Here is a 23,387-nt window from a genome sequence, read left to right on the forward strand (position 1 = left end):
TGCGGCATAGGCGCTGCCGGCTCCATTTATTTACGAGCTGCCTTCAAAGCGGCCCCTCTCGCCATTCTCTTCCTGGGAACCTCGGTCTCGGGGGGCTCGGGTCACCTCTGGGGCCAAGGAGTTGCGGGGCGGGAACCCCGGAGCCTCCTTCTAGTGGCAAACTTTGCCCCAGCCAGGGAGTCTGGGCTCGATCAGGGGACGCCCGGGAACGCGCGCCGTCGCCGCCTTCTCCCGGCGCTAGCAGCCTGGGCCTCACCTCTCTCTCCCCGGCGGGCGAGGTGCGGGCTTTCCGCGCGCGTCCAGGGGGCGGGGCGGGGCTCGCGGGGGCGGAGCCAAGGGTGGGTGCTTCCCGCTGCTATATAAAGGCCGGCCACCGCGTTAACTTCGGACTTGGGTTTATTTATTTGCGGAGCGCCTGGACGGCGGAGGTTGGAGGAGGCGGCGGCTGTGGCTGCCGCAGACGGTGGTTAAAAAAAGGAGGAGGAGGCGGCGGCGGCGGCGAGGGATGGGAGCGCCCAGGCTTCGGGGCGCAGGCCAGAGCTGCCGAGCTTTCCTGGGGCTGCGGGAGTACTGAGGAGGAAGGGGAACGTCCCGGGGGCCCACAGGCGACTCCAGAGGCCCGGGCTGGGGTCTTTTTGTTCGGCTGCGCTCAGCGCCCAGCAGCCAAAGCGGACAACTCCAGTTACAACAACAACCCACCTTCCAGCAGCCCGGCGAGACTTAGGCAGCCGCGTCCGTCCTATTGTTTAGACACTTGCCTGGGGCTCCGGAGCGCCAGTCCCTGCTCTCTGTCTCCGCCTTCTCTCTCCCCCCCACCTTCCTCCCGGGAGCCGCAGGCGCCGAAAGCTTCCTAGAGAGGGGAAGGGGCTAGAAGCTAAGCGCTGCCTGGACTGCGGTCGCCGAGTCAGGTGCAGCGTCCGGGGCCAAAGCAGCATCTCAGCGTCCGCGCTTGGACTCCTCCCGTGACAGTGGGAGACCGGATCCAACGCCTGGGGAAACTTCCTGCACTTTGAGGTTGAGGACCCACTTGCAGGGGCTGCCTGGCGGGTGGCTGAGAGGCTGCGCACCTCAGGACAACGCTGCTGTTTCTTCTACCTGTGCCGTCAGGTGTGTGCGGTGGAGCTGCGGCGTATCCCGGAGACCAGAGGTGCTGACAAGAGCGCGGACACCCGATCGCCAGTCGGCTGTCGCCTGTGATCTACCTGGGTAGCAGATCCCATTCTCCCGCCTATCACCTAGTATACCCACCAGGGCATACTAGCAGAACTGGGAGCGCGGACACCTAGCCTTTGCTTTGCTTCTCCTGGCTTGCCTGTCGACGAGTCTTGCTCCAGCCAGTTCCCACTCAATCTTCCTAGGAGCTCTCGCTCTCCTACTAAACTTGGCTTCCTGGATTTTTTTTTTTTCTGCAGAGGTGCGGACTAGTGGATATTTCTGCAGGGCTGCAGCGGTCCGATTGCCCTTTTGTCTCTCTGTGTGACCTCAGGGGCAGGCCCTGGTGCAGAGCGTCGCCAAGGACGCCAGGAGGGAGGCGGGATTGCCTAGATATCCTCCAGTGAAGTGCATGTGTGTGTGCAAGACATCCTTGGCTGTCGGGAGGCGGCGAAGACGGGTTGGGGCTGCTGCTGTGCCGCAGGAGTGAAGAGGCCCTGTGAGCTGAGCCCTGCGCCCCGCAGCGCCGCCCGGCGCCCCCAGAGCTGCGTGAACAGCCGGTGCGCCCCCGCGCGCGCGCCATGCCCAGTATCTCCGAGGGCTCTGCTTTGGACCTGCCAGGCCCTTTCGCCTTTTAGCTTCCGGGAGCCCAATTTGATCAGGGCCACCATTACTATTGAAGCCCCCTCCTCAGCCTTGTACTCTTCCAACTGGAATCGGATTTGCTAGAGGGTCCGTGGGGTCAGAAGCCCTCGCTTGTCCTCAAGCAACCAGCCCCTGCATCTTTGCGGTCATTTCGAGTAGGAGCTTTTTTTTTTTTTTTTTTACCGCCAAGTTGAAGACGCGCTCCGTCCTCACAGCTGCTTGGGGTCTCCTCGCAGTCTGATCTGGGCCTACTGATATTCAGGATCTGAAGTTGCCCACGGATCTTCTGCTCTGCTCGAAAAGCGTGGAAAGCAGGGGAAAGGCGTGTGCTTCTGCCAGCTCTACTGCCTTATATTACTGTTCCATATTACTGTGTGTGCCCAGCGTCAGGCACCGGGCCTTGGACACTGCCCAGTTCTCACACAACAGAGAGCTAAAGAGAAGTCCCTCGAAGCAAAGAGCCCGCTGGGGAAGATGAGCAGCATTGGCTGGCAAACACTGTCCCTGTCGCTGGGGTTAGTGTTGTCGATTTTGAACAAGGTAGCGCCGCAGGCGTGCCCGGCTCAGTGCTCCTGTTCAGGCAGCACGGTGGACTGTCATGGGCTGGCACTGCGCAGCGTGCCCAGGAATATCCCCCGCAACACCGAGAGACTGTGAGTACGGGCGCTTCGCCCTCCCCGATTCTCCTTCACTCCCCATCGAGGTAGCATATCCCCGAGCGTCCAGCCTGGAAAGTCCACGTGCAATAGAAACCGGTTCCTGGGGCAGCTCTCAGAGGTTCTCCAGCAAGCACATCCCGGGGGTGGGCCCTCTGAAAGGTGAAAGATTGGCGGGCACTTAACTGGGAGGAGCCTTTGCCAAGGAAGGGCGGATCGCTGGCAGCTACGTGTCCTCCCCACCCCACCCCCCGCCCTTCCCCTTGCCACTTGCAACTGCCTGTGGACTGTGGGCCAGTTCTTTCTGGCTGGAGAGCGAGGCGCCTGGGACTAGAATTCAAGGATGCCCGGGGCAAGGGAGGTGTGACTGTGTTTCCAAGACTCTGCAAAACGAGTCACCTTGCAGTGTTGCAAACATGGGTTATCTGAGGACCTTGTTGCTTCAGACTGGGGCAAAGGGAGGTGGCAGGCTGCTCGAAAGAGAGGAGCTTTCTCTCCCAGGCTTTGTGTACCCTTCTAAATACGGGGGGGGGGCGTGGAGTCTTGGGGTGTCCTGGGGATCTTTTCATAGTCTGTGAAGGATGAGTGTCCCAGGACAAGAGTAGGCTCAGTAGCAACACGCATCATCTCCCTGCCACGACTCTGTAAAGCCCCTCTCATTTTCCGGGAGGAGGCGGCAACAGTAACGTCCTTAAGGGAATCCACTTGGGAGACTTGAGGGAGGACCACGTCCCAGGGCTTAAGTAAAGTTAGCATTGCTCCTCTGTCTGGAACCCACTGGGCCGGGTCCAACTGCTTTGGTGACCCCGTGGCCCTGGGCTGCTCCCTCCAGCCCTCCCCGCTGCGGCTGTGTGCCCTCGGGCACCTTGCTGGCAGTCTGAGAGCTCCTTCACGTGGTGGCAGCTGCTCTGCCTACCCCTCTTCGCGCTCTGCCGCCCGCAGACATCCCCGCCTCCCTGTCTGCGCCAGTCTTTAATGAAGAAATAAACGCAGATCCGGGGATGACTGCCCACGCGCTCCTGGTGGGACACTTCCCGAGTTAGGGAAGCGAAGCGCAGAAGCCACTCTCTTTGTGAAGCGGAGCCCTCTGCCACGAGCCCGGGATGCGCCAGGCTCTCCCGGTTGCGCATGGGTCAGGCAGGCGCCGGTGGCCTGGGCTGGTGTGTCTTGGGCCGGTGTGTAGTGGTGATTGCGCAGAGACTCCGGTTCTTTGCTAAGGCTGCATTAAGCTGCCCTAAGGGGAGACCCTAGGACAGGACTTCTGTGCTCAAAGTCACCAGGGCCAACAGTTACCCTCCTCTTGATCCTCCCACCCCCAATTTGAGGGCCTAAGTCTAGGACTTTCTTCTTTCCCGAAAGGTTTGCCAAACCCCAGCTCCAATGGGGCTCCCCCTTGATTATTTCTCTAATCCCTTGGTGCCCAGCTAGTTGAGCCTTTCCCCCGCGCGGGTGTCTCATCAGGATGTGATCCTGCACGTTTGTGTGCTGTTGGGGTCGGGATCGCCAGAGGAGATAACAAATAGCCCTCGAAGGACTCCCACAACTTTAGAGACAGTTCCAAGCGGTTGGTTGGGGAGAAGGGGGAGGGGGCTAGGGAAGATGAGAAAGGCTAATTTAGTTCTGTCATTCCACGCCCTTCAGAACAGTGTAAACACTAACTTGTCAAAGCACTGGGTTTCCAGAAATGGCAGTGGAGTACCTAGTGGTTGAGAAAAAAAAAAATCCTTAGGAGAGATTTGTGGAGTTTTCAGGAAACCACACACTCAGTGCTTGTTTATAAAATTCTATCGTTAGCCAAGTAAACACTTTAAATACAGATTTTAGTAGGAAGTTTGAAAGTCCAAAGTAAGAGAACTTCCAGAAAGGGACACAGTGACACCTCCCAAAGGCTAGTTTTATTGTGAATGAATGAGACTATGCAAATTTAGTTGTTGACCAGAAAAGAAGGTTGTGACTGAAGAAAAAGTGGTGCTGAAATGGATCAAACCGTGCGTCAAGGCCAAATCCTACTTCCGTTATTGTTCCCACTTGTGGTTTAAACCACAGTCACAGTGGGGGGACTGGGGACGCAATAAAGAGTTCAGCTTCCCCAGGGACTGAGAATGGTGGGGAGGTGGAGGTCTTTGAGGTGCCGCACTCTCCCTGACACACACTTTTCTTTGCCTCAGGAATTTTGGCGACAATGCTACCTCAAAGTGTTCTAATTTTAAAGATCTCCCTCAGAATAGTATGAGACATTTTTTTCTTCTTTCATTAATCTTCCTGAAAGAAAATTCTTGGGGTCTGTGCTAAAAATAAAAGCCAAACTGCAGAATGCCTCAGTAAATAAATACCCACATTCTCGGGAAACCCAAATAGAAGGCACTCACACACACAGGCCACAAACACACAACAAAAGCCAGGGCTAGTGATGACATCATCACTTCATTTTCTTGTCATATGTCAGCAAAAATTCCGTAAACATGAGACATTTATAAACTATTATTTCAAAGGCTTCTTCCCTTTGCTCTCCTGCTTACTTTTTAAGCCACACTAATTGAATTAAGGTTTTTTTTCCCCATAAATCGCCAACATGCTTTAAGTTTTACTTTGTTTGACCAAATATGATGCAAATCAAAAGGAACTTCAAATTTTTTTGGTTGTCTCTTAGGGATCTGAACGGAAATAACATCACAAGGATCACGAAGACAGATTTTGCTGGTCTCAGGCACCTCAGAGTTCTGTAAGTGTCTTCTTCCTCAGAGTCCTGAGAGTTTTGTTTTTAAGATGCTTACTTAGTTATAATCACTAAATGTTCGGAGATTTTAAAACTTTCCTGAAGACAGGAGCATTAAAAAATAAAATAAAACAACTACTTAAGGTCATCTTGCATTTCTTTTTGTTTTCCATTGTATAACTTTTAGTGAAACTTGTGCCTTTGAGAGTGGATGTATGATGGGGGTAACAGAGTAGAAAGGACCTCAGATCTCTACTCTAAGGGCATTATACACAGAAATGTAGAATCACTGTTTTCGCAATACAAGTACATGATGGAAGAAATCTGATACTTTGAGGACTTAGAGGGTTTCAGTAGACTGCTTTCTCTTCTTACTGAAGTAAAAGTATCCAGATTTCTCTTTTGCTAAGAAAAAGTAGAGAAAAACTTGAACACTAAAATCATGCAACCATCTTTTCAGCAGGTTTTGTGGGGTGTTTTAGTATCAAGTATATTGTTCTCATTTGGGGTTGTATTCCTTACTTTGCAGTTCTGTAACTGATATTAATTGTCTTGATATGATTAATGCACTAATTAGTGGTTCAAATTAGCTGTGAGTTAACCCTTAGTTGAGTTAATATTATGTAAATTTGTACTACCCCACAGGTTTGTAAATATTTACACCCAGTGGCCATATATTTTTGACTACTATGCATACCACGCTACCTTTTAAGGGCTTATTTTGGTCCTTATGACATGTGCCAATTGGTGATGTGCATCCACAAGTCAGAATTAAACCATGCATGTGCTGAGCTAATAAATTCCTTAGTTAGGGACACCGGTGAAATCAATAGAAGAAAAAAAGCTCTCAAAGGATAGTTTCCATTATTGACTTACTTTGGAGTTTAAGGTGTAGATTTTACTTTTCATTAGTAACTTGTGTGAGAAACTTCTTTAGTAATTTTTAAAAATAAACGCCTGTGGTATGGAAGCTGCTTCCCCTCTCTGGGTTCTCTCACATTTGCTAGTGACTCAATACAGAGCAAAATATAATGGAAAAGTGCGAGAGAGTCTGTCGGTTTTTGGCTGCTGGGTCGCAGCCTCCTCAGAGGGCAACATTAAGAAGCCTGTTCTATTTTGCATTGCAGTCAGCTCATGGAGAACAAGATCAGCACCATCGAGAGGGGAGCATTCCAGGACCTTAAGGAGCTGGAGAGATTGTAAGTCTTTTCAGTTCCAAACCTATGACAGCATGTCTGTATGTTTAAAAGCACTTGAGTTTCAAGGATTATGTCTTCAGTTTCATGGCTTAGCTTTTAACGTTTAAGAAGAGAGGGCACAAATAAGAGTTTTCCAACGTCAAAGCGAAAATCCCAGGGTAAAGAACATGAATTTGTATTAAAGCAAAAAAGTTCACGGCTTTCCTCAGATACTTATTTCCTTCATAATCATTGTTTTGGCACTAAAATAGGTACATGTGTTCATATCTGTTATCTGTGGTTTGTGCAGAAAGAATGGTTGGAAATTTTATTTGCATTCATGGTACTTTATAGAAAGAGAGGCTTGGCTAAGAATCTTGTAAACATCTATGTTGTTACTGTGTGCACTGTTGTTGATGCTTTAGGACATTTAAAAAGGGTTTTTATGGATGATTTACATTTTTTGATATTTAATACTTACAGTGAACATTGATAATAACTGCTACTCCTAATTCTATTTAATTGTTTTCTAGTAGCTTCTAAAATGATACAGCTGGGAAAGATAAGCTGCAGATTATTAAGATAGGGATGGGTGATCATTCATCACTGGCATTTTTTTCCATGAAGTTTAAGTGTAGATTTCGCACTTTAAAAAATATTTAGATGCAAAAATTTTATAGATATAAGTGTTGCTTAACTGTTATTGTGTTTACAGAATACATATTATTCACATTATATGCATGTATAATAGACAAAATTTATATCTGAAGTCAGAGAAATTATAGACTCTGTAATATAAAATATGATTTACAGATTTCATGTGTCTTGATTATTCAAATTCAATATGTTTTCATTTTTAGGGCAGGCAAAATCTGTAGTAAAAGCACTAATAATTATTTTAATAAGTTTTCATGCCTGCCTTAATAGTCACTGTGGCAAAAATAAAATTTATACTTCTATCTAAATATCTTAATTCTTGGCATAGCGTGTGTTCAGATTCACTGGGCCCAAGAGCAAAGGTTAATTCTGTCATTGTTTAGAAGTGGAAAATTGGCCTGTAATTTTGTGATACATTCATGGATATTCAGCCTATGTTTTTATTGCCTCAAGCAAAGCATCATCATGTCTACATTATTTTACTATAAAAAAATCTGTCCATTACACTGTAACTGTGCAATAATATATAAATTGATTTAGGTACACTGAGATATTTTCTGAGGAAGTGAAATCAAGATAAATATTTAATGGAATCCACACGCAAGTTCTTATGTTCGTAACCTATGTTGAATATATAAAAGTACTCTGAAAGCACTTACTCTTCAGCTACTTCCTAGATGTTTGTCCATAGCTGATATACCTAGTGAGTAACTCTCAAAGATATTTTAAACCACATATGTTTTCAATGTATTGATAAAATTTAGATGAATAGCTATATAAATGTTCATTGGAACACCAGCAGTTTTATGAAGAATGTCTTCTAGTCATATTATGGTTCTAAAATTCATTTAAATCATAGGATTCTCTGATGTTTTTTGCAGCTCATGTTCATTTGTATTGTAATTTTAAATATTTAGGAACATACCAGCAATGCACACTTTTTCTTATTTTTTAAAGCCACCTCAGAATTTCATGTGAACTCTCATCTGAAATAAATTAGCTCTTCCTAAAAAATCCTACAGATGCCATATAATCTGAAATTTGATTAGAGTTGTAAGTGGATACTATTTTTTGACTTTTACTTCCCCTGAGAACGTCACTTCATCTCAGAACAATTTTCTGTTCTACAAAGACTAAGTCAGATGTTGCAGGGTGGGAGGAGGGCTTGTAATTTTGAATGAAAACTAATATATATGCAAGACTTCTTTAAATCACCCCAGCTGTTGGCTGAGAGCAAATATTTCATATTTGTGAGGAAAAGCTGAGAAAATTCCATTTGTTTACAACTGCCAAGTCCATCAGATGGAAGCGCTTTGTTATCTGACAGCCAATTCATCTCCTTGGGACTCTGGAATTCTAAGCCATTTCTTAGGAACATTGTGGATACACTTTTCAAATATTTATTTTTAAATATATTAAATGCCAAGGAAGTTTTGCTAAGGAAGGCATTCAAAATTATTGGGAAAAGACTATTTTAAATTTCCTTCAGTTTATTTTTTAAGAAATAAAAATACAAAAATCCCACCTTAGTTTGTGAGTTTCCTATTCCAATTATTATGGCTTATAGCATTTATTCTTATTTTATATAGAGTCATTATTATTGTCACACAAATTGTTTTCTCACAAAATTTCAAGGGACAATGTAAGAAACAGAAAATAATCAATGGATTAATGTTAAACACTGGATTGTATAATCTACATGTTTGTTAATAAATTGGATGCAGAATGGCAAAATGAACTCCAAATTGTGAAAGGATGCATTAGAAATAGTTTATGTTGTAACAGCCATTCATGAAGTAAAGCATGACCTCAGTGTTCTTTCGTTGTATGTAAAACAAAACAGAATAAAAAACATCATCTTTATTCACTTACAAGTTACGGTTCCGAGTTGTTTTCATTTTATAATGATAACAATAATAGCATTTGCCAGTGTGAAGGTATTTTGTTAAAACTTCAGAGATAGGTATTTTGCATAATGATGGATGAGGAGAAGACAGATCTGAAAATAGTAAATACCATATACATCTTTTTTGCATTTGGTTTTAAATTTGTAAAAAAAAATAAATAAGGTCATTTTAACTTAAATTTCATGCTATAAGATTAGAAAGGCATACTTGTAAATCAAAGCACTATCAGTGCAATATAAAGATATTCTTCACTTAATTAAATAGATGTTGTTAAAAAAAGGTGTCAGTCAAAATGTTAAGATGCCCTTCCTTCCCCCTTGCTCCCTCCTTCTTCTACCTTTACTTTCTTACCTTCTTCTCAAAACTTTTCTCTTCCCCCTGTTTCTTCCTTCCTTTCATGTCACTTCCTTTTGCTATGGGGAAAGCAGCATCTGATGATGAAGATGTCATCAGCATGTGGTTATGGATCACTGTAAATGGAATAGGTTTTAATGGAACTTGCCCCCCATGAGCACATGTTGGGACAGTTGCTGCCATACTCCCAGGCCTGACATGTGCCATGCCAGGGTGAGTGTCTGGAATGCTTTGTTTTGTCAATAGTATTATTTATCTGGGGTGGGGGTCATGGAGAATACTCATCATGCACACTGCAATACAGCAGCTTCCTATTGTTTGATAAGAAAGTTATAGAGGAATATAATGAAGTCATGTTACCAGCTGATCCAATCAAAATCAATTAAGCAAACTTCAAAGTACATACAAGTAAGTTACAGCAGGAAGTTAGGATACTTGAAGTATGCATTTTCTTATACTTCACAGAACACTTATTTTAAAAGTTGTTGATTCAAGGTATATAATGTGTTAGTTTTCTTTCTTTCTTTCTTTCTCTTTCTTTCTTTCTTTCTTTCTCTCTCTCTCTCTCTTTCTTTCTTTCTTTCTTTCTTTCTTTCTTTCTTTCTTTCTTTCTTTTTCTTTCTTCTTTCTTTCTTTTTTTCTTTCTTTTTTCTTTCTTTCTTTCTTTCTTTCTTTCTTTCTTTCTTTCTTTCTTTCTTTCTTTCTTTCTCTTTCTTTCTTTCTTTCTTTCTTTCTTTCTTTCTTTCTTTCTTTCTCTGTCTCTTTCTCTCTCCTCCCTCCCTCCCTCCCTCCCTCCCTCCCTCCCTCCCTCCCTCCCTCCCTCCCTCCCTCTTTTTCTTTCCTTTTCCAACACAGAAATTCCACATGTTGCTGAGACCTGTGCTGCTCACTGGCTATCTATTCACAGCTACGGTCATGCTGTACGCATTGAGTTCTGCTCTTTGGCTTTTTATGGCTGTTTGTGGGGGACTTCAGCATTTATTGTTAAAATCAACTCCTCTCATTTTGAAAATTTTCTTAATTTATTTATCTCAAAACTTTTCTCTTCCCCCTGTTTCTTCCTTCCTTTCATATCACTTCTTTTTGCTATGGGGAAAGCAGCTTAATTAATAAATTAATTAAGTAATTAAGTAATTAATTACTTAAATTAATAAGTGGAATATTATTGGAAACTGTGATACACTGAAACTGGCAAAATGAAGTGCATATTTGTCTAGCTTATGTTCATGGGGCAGCAGCAGCTAGGAACAGGAAATTGTGGCTTTGTATGGACATCCTAAGTACCAAATACTCATCATATAGTAATTACAGAAGTAGGAAGGCACTGTGGATGGGTAGACAGTTTCAGAGTGTGGGCTATGTGATGCTGTTTTAGACTCTGCTGATAGGGGTAGGACAGAGAGAGACAGAAAAACATAGGGTGTGGGTCTGAATGAATTATCTAGCTGTTCGGGGATTTTGGCACCATTTTAATATATTCTGGTGGATCAACAGTGAAAAATTCTCATCACTTGTGTTGTTGTTTGTTTCTCTAGCCACATATGAACTCAACTCCATTCTAAACTCAGAAACATTGGACAAGAGACTTCCACAGACCCTGAATTTCAATTCTCTTGTCTGATCTTTATAACACAACTTCCTCTTTAAAATCTTCTGTTTCCTTTTCTTCAAAATAGGGATAGTTATTAATACCCATCTCTTCCATCAATACTGCAACTGTCTGTTTTTCAGACAAATACTTCATTCAAATACTCCCGCTTTTATTCTCTTCATATTTAAAGTAACATTTTTATTTCTAGTGGTTTTACCACTGGATAGTTTGCTTAAAAAATATAATTCTGTGATATTGTGATGTAGCCATGGAGGAATTCTGGGAAATAAATCTGATAACTTAAATATTTTGAAGTTTCCACCAAATTCATAATCATCAAACTCATCAACTTTTAACATAGAAATTTAGATCCCTTTAGGATAAAGGCTCTATTTGAGCAAACACTGTATTTCATGAACAAATACTTAAAAGATATGTTTTGCTGTAATACAGTACTGATTTTTTTCTTTTTGACATAAACAAGTCACACTGTGAGGCTAAAAGCTGTGGAACACACAGCAGTTGTGTTGTAGGTTGTAACACATGAGTTCAAGTGGAGAAAATGTTGTAGAACAGGTCTGAAGGAGAGCACTGTTTATCCTCGTTTGTCCGGGCTGTAGAGGGGACCCCTCTCCCCTCTAATCCTGAAAGCTTATATGCAACTAAACACATACATACTTCTTATTGTAAAGAGAATCTCACTTAGCTAATCTCCGTGGCAAGGAATCCAAGTTCATCTCAAGGGACTCTTCTCTGGTATCTTACACCTTAGTTTAAAATCCCTGTTGCTAACTTCGTAGACATTGTTTTTTTTTCTTAAAGAAATACATCAGAGCTGGAGGATGCACATCCCATAAAGTAAAAATGTGCTAAATGACTGATAGTTGTGAAATGCCTCAATTCCGATGCACGTCTAAGCGATATATAGACTATTTTAAATTGTGCTACTGACTGTGGTCTTAGAAAGCTTTCATGAGAGGGTGCTGTTACAAGTTTAGAGGAACAATCTCTGCAATGTGTTTTTATGGGCACTGAAGTCAAAGGGTGCTGAGAAGACACTTTGCCACTGTGGACTACTTTATAAATTCCAAGGCAGCAAAGGGTGTTTATTTTTCCCACATCTGTTTTGGGCTCATCCTTTGTGACATTGTTTGCTGGATGCTGTTTCCTTTATGCTTCCCCTGAAATGAGGAGTTTAGTTTGCACTGTTTCAGTGTATTTGTGGAAGCAGTGAATGTCAAATATTTTCCATTTAGTTCTGTCTTTCATTGCTTTTGGATACCTTTCCGCTTGAATTATGCCTTCCAGAGTGCATTTCACAAGCTTGCATAGAAGGGGAGCTTTTTTTTTTTTCTTTATGGACTTTACATGTATTGTCCTATTTTCAAAACAAGTTACATCTGCTGGACAGCAGGGCACATTAGTAATAATGGAATCTTGGGGACAAAAAAGCTGACTTCAAGTTATGGGTGCTGAGTATCATTTTAAAATGCCTTCTACACAATCTGTTGCCTTTCCTCTTTATAGCATCCCTCTACCCTGGGATTTGGGAAGACTGCTCTAGTGCAGAAGTTATGCCACATTATTTTAGACTGTGATGATAATGGTGTTTGTGTGGACTATCTAGCCATTCTTTCTTTGTGGTGCCTTGTCATATCATCTGCTAGATCACCAGTGCAAAGCACTCATCCATTGTATTGATGCTGGTGTTGTCTAGCCATGTATGAACTCTCCTCCATCCTAAATTTGGAAACATTCAAAAGAGAGACTTCAGAAAACCCTGAATTTTAATACCCATGTGCAACCTTGATTACTTTGCATCATCTTTAATATCATCATCAGTTTGCTCACCTTTCAAATAGGGATAGTAATACCTAATTACTAATTCTGGGATTAGTGAGATAAGGTACACAGTTTCTAGGAACACATAGTTGGTACACTGTGCTTAAAAAAACTGCAGTTACAGATTTTAACACAACTTCTTTTTCAAAAGTTGAATTTAAGGGTATTTTGTATCTTAAAATATGAATATATTATATTTATTCATCTATATTTGTTACTTTCACTTTAAGTTTCTTCTTGGGATCAGAAGACATGAAGAAAGTGCATACTTTTCCTTATGTTTTTTAAGAGTATTTTATATACTCTCTTAACATGTAGAGTAACATTAACTGAAAGATATTAGCAAGAAACATCATTTTTTATGAAAAAGTATTGGCTTCTCTAACATGGGGCACAGAGGATGAAGTCATCATTGAGATTTGCTCAAACCAAACCAAACCAACAACAACAACAACAACAACAACAACAACAACAACAACAACAACAAAACCCCAACCTTCAGCTATTTCAAACAAGCTAGATGATAAAACTGATGAAAATTAAAACTTTCATTTTATGTAAGATAAAAGCATTTCCTTTACAAATGTCAAAAAACAATGCTTTAAATGGGCAAGTAGAAATTTCACCTGAAGAGTCAAAAGAGAGAATATTTAGCCTTAGCACTGATTATTTATGTATGAAGAGTAGGAGAGCAGTGATACATTTTAAGGTAACATTTACTAAATTTCAGACCAGGATGTATACTGAAGTATATTTGCATTGATTTGTGGATATGAAACACAATTTTTTTCATGGAGTTTGTTAAAACTGTTTTATGTTTGCATTTTGAATTATATGGAAGGTTATCTTGAGTTAAAATATTAATTGAGCTGATATGAAAGTTGAGAAAAGTAAGGTACTCTAGTATCCATCAAAGGATAAATCACTGGGGCAGATGGAAGATAATAATTTAGGAAAAAGCATCTCACTCATGATCCAGGTAGTTGTTAATCAGCATTTCAGAGGCCTGCAGTGTTCTGATAGCTCTGAGATCATTTATTCATCTGAAAGTCACACTCAGAAACAGCAGGTGGCATAGATCTAGGAACTTTAATTATCTCTGGTCTTAGAAAAGCTATCGCAGAGAAACACACCACACACATCTTTCTGAAAACATGAATCATCATCCAGAGAATCCTCAAATGGTCCTCGGATCCTGTGGGCAGACAGTATCCCAGGGTGATGACACAGAACTGATGTGACTGTATGCTGTCCTTGGGCACAACTAAGGCTTTTTACAGAGTACCTTGTGTGGTCTCCCATCAATAATCCTATGCAATAGCCTTTCACTGTTGTCCTGTCCTGGGACCATCACTTTAAATGCCATCTCATTTACATTAGAGTTCACATCATGACACTCCCCTTTTTAAGTCACCGTGATGTTTTCTTTAGAAAACAGGACTGCCTTTTCTCCAGTACTTTTTTTGTGATTGTTTTGTATCTTACTAGTCTTTAAAGCAATTATAGATTTAAAAAAATATGCTGTTTAGGGATTTAATTTCTGGCATCTACAAGAACTTTTACATTTAAATATTTCATTGAATTTGAAGGAATCTGGTGTCCTTTTATTGAAAAGTCTTCCTTCCATTAACCTTATTATATATACATATCCATGTCCATGATGGAGGAAGAAAAGCAAATTTTCAATTTTTTTCTTCTTCCTTTAGCATGCCTGCCATTTTTGTGATATTACCTTGCCTCATGTTCAAAACAAAATACATCATGATTTTAGACACATTCACTTTCATGAAGAAATAACTAAATTCAGAAAAAAATATAATTAGTGTGTGTGTGCATGTATGTGAGTGTGTGTGTGTGTGTGTGTGTGTGTGTGTGTGTGTGTGTGTGTGTGCCAGCCTTCTCAAGGAGGTCTGTATGCTAAAGTGTGCTTGTGGAAGCCACAGAACAACTGTGTGGGGTAGTTTCTCTCCTTCCACATTTTTCTTTTTTAAAAATGATTTATTTATTTTTATTTATATACAATGGTGTTTTGCCTGCATGTACATCTATCTGAGGGCATTGGAACTCCTAGAACTGAAGTTACAGACAGTTGTGAACTGCCATTGGGTTTTGAGAATTGAATCCAGGTCATTTGGAAGACCAGTACTCATAACCACTAAGCCATCTCTTTAGCTCCTCTTACTGCTTTCATACCTGTTCCAGCAATGAAACTCAGGTTGTCAGGCTTATAATTTTGGCTGGCAAGCACCTCACCCACTGAGCCATCCTACCAGTCTCCCATGGATAATGTCTTTTTAAATGTTAAGTGTCTTGTTTTCATTTGATTAGCTTAAAGGTGTTTAAGAAATGGACTACATAAAACTGGTTTTCTCAAGGAAACTTTCAACATTGCGTTATTTTGCAACATTGGTGAGGAGCAGCAATGGTGATTCTCGATGTGTGGCATCACACCACCTGAAGCCTTGTGCTAGTTCTGCTTCTGAGCTGTAGATTTGTTACCAGAACACATGGTGTGTTACTCATTTGTGAGGATGTTGGGACAAGTGAATGAAGTAATCCACATAGCCTAATACGTATCAGATATTTTTTTTTGTGTGTGGTATAAGTTAGGAACCATTGGAAATGTGAAAATTACTGCAACAATAAAGACAAAGAGGCTTCAATACCCACTTTCTCATAATATACAAAGTTTTGCTAATATATTAAGCACTTTAGAAAAAGCTGTCAGTCACTTATGCACTGGGCTTTATTTAAATGCACTAAATTCCTTTTCTCTTTAGATGATGCTGACAATGTGTCATGGGTGAAGAAGGAAGGGTACATATTTAGGGTACATTGACGCATATTGGATGGGAGGGATTTGGTTAGCTGGATAGCAGCTGGTCGCTCAGGGAGTATGCCAAAGCAAAGCATTCCTAATATCAAGGCAATATTCTGGGTCCTCACTGAACTATATCAAAATGCAAAGGGAGCAGTCAGTTCTCATTCAACACAATAAGAACCTGCTAAATGCCAGGAAAGATTGGGGAGTGCTGAATGAGAACAGGAGATTGCTTTGTCTTTTAATACAGTTCTAACCTAGTAAGTGCCAGAGGAAGAAGAAGGAACACAAAGAATCGGGTCTTCACATTTGAGGAGCTCACAGCCCAGTGGGAAAGAGACTAGCACATGAGTCAATATAATACAGTGCAAAGGGGTCTTATCAAATGCTCTGGGGACACAGCCAAGGGAGTCATGGAGTTTACAGAGGAGAGCTGGGGTTTCATAGAGGGTGTAAGAAAGCGCTGGTGGGAAGGGAAAACTCTATGGAAAGCTGCCTCTTGCAGGGTCTTGTTTTGAGGCTTGAAGTAGCGTGTCTGTTAGGGTTGAAGAATCAGCCGAGGTCTGTTAATCCAGTGCTTAGAATATGATTAAGAAACCACCCCGTGTCTGTCATTTTAGCAACCAGGATAGGTATTTTGTGCATACATCCCCCAAAGAACTCCTGCTGCCTGGAAAAATTGTCATTATCACTATGACAAAATGTCTATGATTCTTTTAGGTGCTTGCGAATGAGCTTTTTTCTTTCTTTCTTTCTTTCTTCTTTTTTTTTTTAGATTTATCACAACAAAGTCTCAATGAAGCTGTTTTATTTAAAGTGGAAAATGATGGATGATATGGATGATGAAAGTACTTTCCCCTCAGAATCATGCCCAAGGAAAAAAAAAAGAATAAAAGTTTTTTGTTTCACTTTAACTTTATTATGCGGTTCATTCATAAAAATTGGTGCCCGGATGGTTGTAAATCCACCCTTTCACCACTAATTTCCCTCTCTGCCCTTCTTGTACCTTGGAACACATTTTTATTGGTATAGTTTTTATTAAGTGCTGAGCATGGCTCTGTAGATGAGCAGCTTCCTAGCATGTTTAGATTCCCGAAGCTCTGACCACCCTCACTCCTTCTGCTCACCTGTCCTGCAGCTCTCTTAAATGCAGACCCTGCTTTTAGACTGTCCTTTTCAGCCAAAGAAAATTTCATAAAGCCTCTGCTTGTATCCATGGGATTGCAAATGGAGAGTTTTTGAATGCAGGTCTTCTTGCCTTAGGGTAACTTTGAGAAAGGACTCCCTTATTATCTGCTTTCTTAGAAAATGCAATCACTGGTCTTATTCCTGACTGCTGGAAACCAAGTAATCATCCTCTTAATTCTGCCTGATAAGCCTTTAAATAAGTCCGGACATCTTTAACATCTGTCTTGAAGACTGAAACTTCTTTCTGCCTCTCTCAGGGTGACATTATTGGTCTTGGAAGACAAGCAACTTATACATCATTCATATAGATATTTCCCACTAGCTACTCGTCAGCATATTTAGATTTAGGAGAAGCGGAAGGGTAGGCAGTTATTCAATTGATGAAAGTATTTACATACAACTGGTAAGGTTGGGTCTTTAGTATATCAATGTTAGCATTTGCTTACACACTCTAGTAGGTGTGCACACTCCCTGTGAGCTCAACAGTACTTTGGGTCTTGATAGAGTTGTAATTAGATTCCTGTCAGAAGCATCTGAAACATCTAAAAATATCTTGCAATTAGATTCTTAATCTAAATATCTAAAACACCTAAAAAGTAAAAGCAGTGCAACATTTGAAATGATACTTAATCACACAGAAAGTAATTCAGTTCAGTGATAGCTTAAGAGCTGTGGATTGAGGGTTGAGCTTTGTTATTTTTATTCTAATTTTACCTATGGGGAAAAGTTCTTATAGACACTGTCTCATGCTCCACCTTCAGTCAAATAAATAGGTAATAAAATTAAAATTTCTGTCTACTGTGCCTTGTTGGAAAATCTTGACCTTATGAAAATGTATGAATTCTTTTAACAGTTTACTGTATTAATAATCTACCTATCCTCTATTGAAGTTGTGTCTGGGTCAGGAAGTCCCATCCCATCATGTGTGTCTGATGCTGCAGGGGCTTGCGTTAAGGATTTAGGTTCTAGTAATCATCTAAGCACAAGGGAAACTGTGTTAAAGTGTCATGTAACAAGAGATGTGACCACCTTTTGATTTTCGATGCTTGGATTCTCTTGAATGTCATTACATTATTTCTAGAAATGCAGGAGGAGGCACGACGCTACCAAAGCACAGCCTCGTTGCTGCATATTTTCTGTGTAACCTAAGCTCTGTTTTTCTTTGTTTTCTCCAAAGGCGTTTAAACAGAAATAACCTTCAGTTGTTTCCTGAGCTGCTCTTTCTCGGGACTGCGAAGCTCTACCGGCTGTAAGTAGACACAAGTGTTCACTGTTGCTTTGGGTTGACCTTGTGTTTTATTAATAGAATTGGGGGATGTTTTCTTGCGCTTTCCTGGAATCTATGTGTTAACAGATTCCTAGTTTGAAAGTTTGCCCTTACGCTTTCTGAAGGAAGTAGAAGATCTTCAGTGGTTCCAGTGGCTTTGTTTATGTAGCTTTTTGTGGTTTAATTGTTCATTATTGCCGTTGTATATTTTTCTTGGTTTTTGGTTATGTGGTGATAGACAGGTTTGCTTTAGTGCTCAGTAGAAACCAAAAACTTAAGGAGAACATTGCTACTGGTCTTCCACTTAAAGGAAGTTGACAGTGTTTCCTGTAAAGTTGGGGTTCTTTCTGTTAGCTTTTGTGGTACTCTTTTGGGACTTGAGGAGTAGTGTTAATTAGTTCGTGCATAGTACCTGCCCTAAGGCATTGAAAGATGTAAATTCTCTCTTAAGTGTTTCTTTAGCCAGAATTACAAATTCGGAAATGTGAACTGCTGCAAGGCAAGGTTTTCGTATCAGAATATCTCATAGGCTGTTAGGGAAGTTGTTCCTTTAAAAAAGCACATTGTGAGTATTAGGTGGAATCCATTTTTCCTCCTAGGAATGCTTGTTCACTGACCTAATGCATAATAGTGAAAACACATTTATGAAGGCTTTGAAAATTAGATTTTTCAGCTGTGTGCCTGGTTTTGCACAGATGGCAGATATGCTACAAAGTGTTGGAAAAAATAAATAGCAATGATTATCAATGTTCGTTTATGTTGTGAATCGACGGCTGGGATATATAGAGTAAGTTGCCTGGAGTGGCCCCACCTGGATGTTGGGGAAGTCCCATATGGAAGTGTTTGTAGAAGAAGTGAACACATTGCCATTTTCTGAATTTGATTTTGTAGCCAAAGCTTTGTAGCCTACAAGTTCAATATTTTTGTTATCAATTCCAGAAGTGTATGTGTCTTGTGCGGGGGGAGCTTCATATCACCCCCACTGAAAACAGCATATCTGTGAGGTCAGTCTTCCTGATACTTCATTTCCCAATACAGAGACTTTTCCCAGCTGACCCTCCACATCTCTTTCCTGACATCACTTCCCTTAGGAGAACCCAACCCCCCAGCTGCATTTCTCCTGCATTTGTGACCTCTGCTGTTTAATGGGTCCTATATAAGTGTATTTTTCAAAATCAAAGAAAGTTTTCCTAACAAATGATCTCTAAGGGCTATTTTTTTCTAAGAGGTAGGATGCAGCCTGCTATAAAATTGTATATATATACATATATATCAATTGAAACATATTTAAATAATTGCAGTTAGTGGAGTAAGGGCCAGATTTGCTTTTAAATAGGATCACCCTTGTTTTAATTATCATGGGGCTGAAGAAATTTATAAGAAATGATTTTGAAGCTAATGGCCAATGATCTTGCAGGACTGTGTCTTTGCTAGCAGTGTGCATAACAAAACAGCATACAGTGGCTTTGAAGTTTTGGTTTGTTTGTTTTTTTAATGTACTGCAGAAATGAACTTAAATGGAATGACTGGTGTCTGTTATCAGTTGTACTATGAAAAATGTAAGAAGTAACCAAGTAACCTCAACACTCTCTGAAAAACAGGAGTGTTTTATGTTTTCTCTAGAAGTACTTGAAGTGATTTCCCAAGGAGTTTTTTCAAGCCTTAATGCATTTTAGAAGTCCCCAGCAGCAAATTATACCATTTGACATTTAGACCTCTTTGACAATATCACACAGTGGAACCAAGAGATCTCCCCTTAAATTTTAAGATTTTATACTTTTCTGAAGCTTCTATATAATGGGACATGTGAAAACTGTGAGAAGTGGACTGAAGAGGAATCAGGCCCCACAGACTGTGACAACGTTTTCTGATTAATTGAAGTCATGTTTAAAAAGGGGAAGGGGCAGCTAGAAAAACATATGGGATATTTATGTGTCTGTTTTGCACAAATACTTTCCCCCTGACAATATGGAAGCTAAAAATGTTAATCGTTCATATTTATAGTTTAATACAAATGCAAATACTGTAGTATTGCTAAACCTAGCCCTTCATGGCATCATAGTTAGTACTGACAGAATATCTCTGTGTGATGGCTGACATTTTCTTTAAATAGAACTATAGAGGTTACTTTTGTCTCCTTCCACCCCTCCGTCTCTCTTTCCATCTCTCCTCCCTCTTCCTCCTTTCCTTCTTTCCTTTCTTCCTGGCTTTCCTTTTTCTCTCCTGTGTCTCAACATTCTGTAGCCCAGGTTAACCTAGAACATATTGTGTACATATACTAGCCCTGAATTGTAGCATTTCTTGCCTCAGTCTCCTAAATGTTGGAACCATAGTCATAGAAGTGTGATTATTGCTTGCACATTCATATCAGAAACATTTTTGGTTTGAGCTGAGGATCCCGTGCCTCACAGGAATTAGATACATGTGGGTGAATTGTTAATTATGGTATTTCTATTGAGAGGAAAAGATATGAAATAAATGTGACTGCTCTTTAAATGATACTACCAGTGAAATGAAAGAACCAACACTAAGAGTCTTTAGTAAGCAGAAAGGCAAAAGTTTGTAAGTCTGGGTACTACACTAGGGCTGATCCATCTATGGGGGCCAAGGGTGTAGGTGCATTGCTTTTCCACCTCACATGATACAGGCGACTAGTTGCTCACCTGAAATGGATACTGTAGTAGATGGAAAAAAAATGTGTTCAAATCCACATTCATAGGTACCCGTGGAAATGCTTCTTCAATATGTACCATTGTATGAGAAGGATGAGTGAGAAAGGGACATAGGAATTCTGACAAATAACAGGAGAGGAATATTAGCATCAAGAAGATAATTGACTAGTTGCTGCATGTGTATATTAAAAAAAATATCCATTTGCACCTGGCTGAATGACAGAGTAGAGCCGTGCACATGTAAATCACAGGCAGGAAGTACTTGTAGAATTAATTTTTTCATAAATGATGCTAATTTATATATCCATTTCTTATTTTTACTCAGTGTCTACTTTATTTAATATAGTTTTACTATATATTGCCAGTCAAGTAAGACAACCGGTTTAACGTATAGTTTATAAGCTGGCATTTGTTTTTAGCATTGTTTGCTTATATAAAAACTATCTTGATACATTGGACATTATACAGATTTCTGCGAATTTTTGTAATGAATGACCATCATCTGACTTTTGGCTGAAAATGAGATGCCAGTCACACATGCCTTTTGCAGACTCCAAAAATGTGATCTAAAAGAAAAAAGAGGGTACACGGTATACGAATTATGATTTGACACGGTTGATTGCTGCTAGCGGCCAAATATGCTTTCCCTTTCTGTCTGCTCCAATTTCTCTTTGGAAGGGCTGAGAGAGCACTGCATGCTCAGGTCAAGATGTTTGCTCAGAAATAGTAGTACACTCACAGCTGTGTTGGCTGGGGCAGGAGACTAGTTTCAATAGCATTACCATTTATCCCGTCCATTAACAGAACTCTGTAAAATAATCCCAACTCTGTGTAAACTGCAGGACAGTGTAATAAAAGGACAAGCACTTGTTGACAGATGGAAGGTGTAAGTAAAGGGAAAGCAAAGGAGGATAGGGTGAAGGTTGCAAGAGGCAGCGCAGTTTTCCTGCCTTCTACAGGGAGATTCTTTCCTCCCTTTGGCTCCTCTGACTTGGAGGTTTTTGCATTTTTATGATCCACCTAAGAGTGGAAGAAAATTCTTCCCAGGGCAATCTGGAGCTAGTTAACTGAAACAAACTGTGGTGAATTTTGAAGAGCTTGGCCACTATGGGCTGAACCCAATGAACAGTATATGCAAATCTTCCAGATAAGCCTGCCTGCCCTTCAAGGTAGCTTGCAAGTGTGTGATGCACCATTTCCCATCTGAGTTTGCAGCTGCTTATTCAGGCTCATTTGAGAGGAATTTCATTGATGGTGCCATGAATAAGCATCTGATTGGAAATGTTTGTTTTGTGGTTTTCAGTTTCGTTCTTTGAGTATTACTATATTTACCCAGATATCTAGCCTAAGTTTTCATATCCAAGGTACTTTCCAGAAACTCTTCTTTCTCTAGTATCTTCCCAACTCCAAAGAAAACAAACAACAATGAAATTTATCTACCTGTGTTTTCATGCACACTTTACTACACTATTTTTGAATAGAAGTTTTGTTTGTGGTTCCGAAGTGGGAATTATTCCTCAGGAATGTGAGCCCACCAAACTTCCTGAAATTACAAATATTAAAGCCAAACACCTTCTTTATGGCTAGTGAATCTTTACTGGAGATGAATAGATTTTTCATTGCTTAAATTGATTGGTCATGTGGCAACCCTTATCTTAAAAAACCAAAAACTTCAGGTTTTGTTGTTGTTTAATTAGGGCAACAAAATAATTTCTCTAGTGTAACAAACACACAACTTAGCTGTCTTTATTCTCCTTTTTTCCCACTTCATAGCAAAAGTCTTCATTGTTTTAGGTAGTTTCAAGTTTGCTCTTCTTGTAAATACATTTTTTAAAATTCAGAACACTGAAACTATGTTTATATTTGAGAATTATAACCTAAGTTTTGTTTTATAATTGTGCTTGTCAATACTCTCAGTGAATATATTATGAATATATTATGAACTGATTTAATATCCCCGGGGTCTAGTATAAGACTTGACCCTTGTAAGGTCTCAATGACTGATGTATTGCATTAAGTCTCTGTTGGGTTCCAAGTTTGCAACTTGAATGAGCAAGTGATAACTCTGGGAAGGCATTATGAATTATGAAAAACCAAATTTAATTTCGGAGATAACTTGACTAATTAAATGTTTGGTTCCCTTGGGTTTTCTAAACATTGAGTGGTGTCAGCAGACCCAGCATTATCAAAATGATACCTTTTTTTTTTAAATTTAAACAAAATATACCTACGTTTGGGGCAATGTAATACTTATGTACAACTAACCTTGTTTTGGGATGTCAAGAGAGTCTCCTTAGGATTTTTGTAGTCAAGCATAAAGGCGGAATACGACAGCGGAGCCGTGTAAAAATTCCTCTTGAATTAATTTCTGCCAGCTCTGATTAAAGTGTGGGCCACTAGAGGTGTCAGGTGCCATAGTTTCCTGCTTCATTTTACTCTTGGCCTGTTTGCCCCTGCCACAATAAATCTGACTTTGGCTGTGCAGGAATTGCAGGTTACAGTTGCTAAGGTTACCATTGTCCAGGCCGGGATCATTATTCTTGGCGGGAGCCACAGTGATGGCTACCGCTGACTTCACTGCTGAGACAGCCTGAGAGTCTCAGGTGCTGAGGGTGGAAGTTCGGCAGGAAGAGCTCATCTGTCCTGTAGTCCAGTTGGGGAAACCTTGTGTGTGTGTGTTGTGGATTGAACCTTTGGTGAGGGATCCGACTGAATGCATGTGTTTGAAAACAAAGAGCCTG

The 23,387-nt window shown here is 40.8% G+C and overlaps 1 protein-coding gene and 1 long non-coding RNA gene across 3 annotated transcripts in view; one reads left to right on the top strand and one right to left on the bottom strand.

The window, feature by feature from the left end:
* The first annotated feature begins 386 nt into the window (after positions 1-386).
* The window catches only part of Slit2 (slit guidance ligand 2), a 338,894-nt gene continuing 315,893 nt past the window's right edge, over positions 387-23,387 (top strand). For both annotated transcript variants that reach the window (XM_006976103.4, XM_006976104.4), the window contains exons 1-4: positions 387-2,450; positions 5,104-5,175; positions 6,297-6,368; positions 17,885-17,956. In XM_006976103.4, the coding sequence (XP_006976165.1) occupies positions 2,272-2,450; positions 5,104-5,175; positions 6,297-6,368; positions 17,885-17,956 (395 nt within the window). In that variant the 5' untranslated portion in view covers positions 387-2,271. The remainder of the gene's footprint in view (positions 2,451-5,103; positions 5,176-6,296; positions 6,369-17,884; positions 17,957-23,387) is intronic.
* LOC121832761 (uncharacterized) lies at positions 20,954-23,101 on the bottom strand. The gene is made up of 2 exons (XR_013042891.1): positions 22,912-23,101; positions 20,954-21,212 (listed from the first exon to the last, which is right to left on the bottom strand). It is a non-coding gene; the product is annotated as an uncharacterized LOC121832761 (long non-coding RNA).

This window comes from Peromyscus maniculatus, chromosome 10 (genome assembly GCF_049852395.1).
Source record: "Peromyscus maniculatus bairdii isolate BWxNUB_F1_BW_parent chromosome 10, HU_Pman_BW_mat_3.1, whole genome shotgun sequence".
NCBI classification, from domain to species: domain Eukaryota; kingdom Metazoa; phylum Chordata; class Mammalia; order Rodentia; family Cricetidae; genus Peromyscus; species Peromyscus maniculatus.